Below are 2,979 nucleotides of genomic sequence, written 5' to 3'. Positions count from 1 at the left end.
CATTTCCTTTTCTCACTCTCGCTTGGCTTGACTTTCCAGGAAGAAGCATGGTAAGAAAGACGACCGGTAATGATAAGATTGACTGTACAAGACAATCCAATGAGGAGCTCTCCAGTGCCACTGCTGAGCCCCTGGGCGGGAGTCATTGCTGCTGTGGCAGGCCATATTGCACAGCATCTCCACCCCACACCCAGGAGCCAGGAGATGAGTTTTATTGAAATTGCATAATGTCCGATGCTTTGATAGTTGCTCTAATCCTAATCACTACAGGGGCAACAACAATTTCATGCAGGCAGACAACTCCTAGTTTCGAACAGCAAACAAAATCAAGTCTGTATCGTCTGAAGTTGCATCATACTTTTTTTATTTTTTCCATTTGTACCAATGTGAAGAATGCACATTGTGCAACGGATTTCAGTTAAAGAATAAACTAGCATAAAATAAGCCACATGTATACTGGTTGCGTTCTGAAGGACTAAAGGAGCAAAAATTTACAAACAAAATGGTCAAATGTCCTCCGAAAGATTATTGAAGCATGGACTGGTCATCCTCATCTTCCCTGCCTTGACTGACGTTCATCTAGCCCAGGAAATTTCCACAATCAAACTTTGCTTCAGTAGGAGTCAATAGAAACCCAATAGCTAATTTGGACCTACTTAATGTGAATATTAAAAATACTAGCCAATATTAAAAATACTAGACAACCTCTTCGACATGTACACATATAAGTGTCGAAGGGAAGCTGGACAGTCTCAGCAACCCTCGGTGCAGCTAAAACCATCCTTGCTGTGCAAGACTTGGCAGAAGCCAGCCAAGTTATATTTGTCTAGACACCAAAAGGCAGATTACCTCATCAATCTCAAACATGGAGGTTGCCATGTCTGTAGTTGCAAGTGAACTGATGAGCCGGTTCATCTCCTTTCTGACGAACAAGTACCAATCCTCTAGCCATGCAGAGTCAGAGGAGAAGGTGTTGGAGAGGTTGCAGCATCTTCTCATGAGAGCTTGCACCATCGTCGAGGAGGCGGACACACGATACATGACCAACTCCATGATGATGATGCAGCTCAAAACGCTCTCAGAGGCCATGTACCGTGGATACAGTGTGCTGGATAACTCGAGGTACCGAGCCCTCCAAGATGGTGGGCGCATTGACAAGGTTAACAGCAACGATTCATCTAGCAGCAGTTTGTATTTAGCCAAGCGCCCACGAACATCAACTGATAAGGCCATACGCCTTGAGTCACATGGTGCCTTGGAAAGTTTAGAAATTGCTATTGCCAACATGGTAGAATTTATTGTGCTTCTGGGTGGATGTGAACGCATGTCTCGTAGGCCATATGACGTTTATCTTTACACTGACAACTTCATGTTCAGCAGACATGCTGAAAAGCAAAAGCTCTTAAGCTTCTTGTTGCAGCACAACGACCCTCATGGGGATCATGCACTGGCAGTTCTCCCGGTTATAGGTGGTCCAACAACTGGGAAGAAAACTTTGGTTGCCCATGTGTGCGGTGATGAAAGGGTTCGCTCGCGATTCTCCTCTGTATTGCACTTAGATGGAGACAACCTTTTGAGCATACTTGACCATGGAAGGACTATGGAAGGAATGATGTTGGTAGTTATCGAGTTTGCTTCCGATGTTGCTGATGATGATTGGCAAAGGTTTCAGTCATTTTTCGTAAGAATAGGTAGAGGAAGCAAGATAATCATCTTAAGTAAACTGAAAGGATTAGCTAGGTTTGGATCGGTGAAACCAATTTTCCTTAGTGTTCTATCAAAGAATGAGTTGAGGTACCTTTTCAAGGCATTGGCATTTGGGAGCATAGACCCTGCAGAACATCCACGGTTAGTTCAAATAGCAGACGAATTTGTCAAGGTGTTGAACAATATGCAAGGTTCACTTATCGCAGCAAATTCATATGCTGATGTATTGAGAAAAAATCTCAATGTTCGGTTTTGGCGTTGCACATTGGACAAGGCGATAAGATTTCTTAAAAGAAACCTATCCATAGATGGTGTGCAACCAAGCACGCGTTTATCACAAGGCCATCGAGTGGACATAACGGACTTGACTTTGCATCCACTTAGCATGACGCGTTATACAATTAATGTTTCAATCAAGGCGGAATCACCAAGTGTCACGTTGGGAGGACTTATAGCAGATCCAAGTATTAGACCACAAGGAGACTTTATTCTAACTTCATGGGAATCAAGATTACCTCCTCATAAATCATTTGTTTATTTTGTTACAAGTCATGCTCAGGACACATGTGAAGGTAGTGCTTTGCTAGGGCGGAAGCGACCAGGAGTGGCAATTTAAGTTTTTTTTAGAGCTCATGTAATGTAACTCTTGTTGTATTTCTGATATATGGTAAACGGTCGTATTCATGTATACCATTGAACTAATTGTATTACAGATCTCAATTACCGTACAATATAAAACTTGTATTATGTTGTATCAGATCCAACAATCCACCTTTCTCTTCGTAGACATCATGAACTAAACGCACTACAGATCTCAGTAAGTTGGCTTATACTGTACTTACTAATGAAACAGAAATTAAACTAAGAGGTATGTGCATCATCATCATCATCGCATAGTTGTGACTAAAATTTACTACAGTTGGTGCCATATTGGCATACACGCTTGCAATGGACCAACCAAAAATGCAGTGTGACTACATGTGAAAGAGGACGAAGCTCTGTGTGTAGATTAGTAAATGTTTGCAAAATTCCTGAAATCGAAATGGGTTTGAACTCAAATTACCGAGGAATCTTTTTCAAAGAATTTGCAGGGCACCATGGTGGTACACTACATTCACAACACGCACGTTGCCACCCACCAGTCGCCCATGCGTGTGAGCCCTTGAGGTGATGCATCACCTGCATCCCACCGCCATGGCTTAGTTTAAGGAATGAGAATGGGGGATAAATTTCTGATGGACGCTCCCATCGGAAGAGAAACGGTTTGTTTTC

General features: G+C 42.6%; 1 protein-coding gene across 1 annotated transcript; it reads left to right on the top strand.

Annotated features, from left to right (window-relative positions):
• Positions 1-865: 865 nt before the first annotated feature.
• LOC123038742 (uncharacterized) lies at positions 866-2,323 on the top strand. Its single transcript, XM_044462232.1, has one exon. The coding sequence runs from the start codon at positions 866-868 to the stop codon at positions 2,321-2,323; it is 1,458 nt and encodes a 485-aa protein (XP_044318167.1).
• The last annotated feature ends 656 nt before the right edge of the window (positions 2,324-2,979 follow it).

Source organism: Triticum aestivum, chromosome 2B (genome assembly GCF_018294505.1).
Source record: "Triticum aestivum cultivar Chinese Spring chromosome 2B, IWGSC CS RefSeq v2.1, whole genome shotgun sequence".
In the NCBI taxonomy this organism is placed as follows: domain Eukaryota; kingdom Viridiplantae; phylum Streptophyta; class Magnoliopsida; order Poales; family Poaceae; genus Triticum; species Triticum aestivum.
The sequence above is the reverse complement of the archived record's forward strand: the minus strand, read 5'-3'. Positions and strand labels throughout refer to the sequence as shown.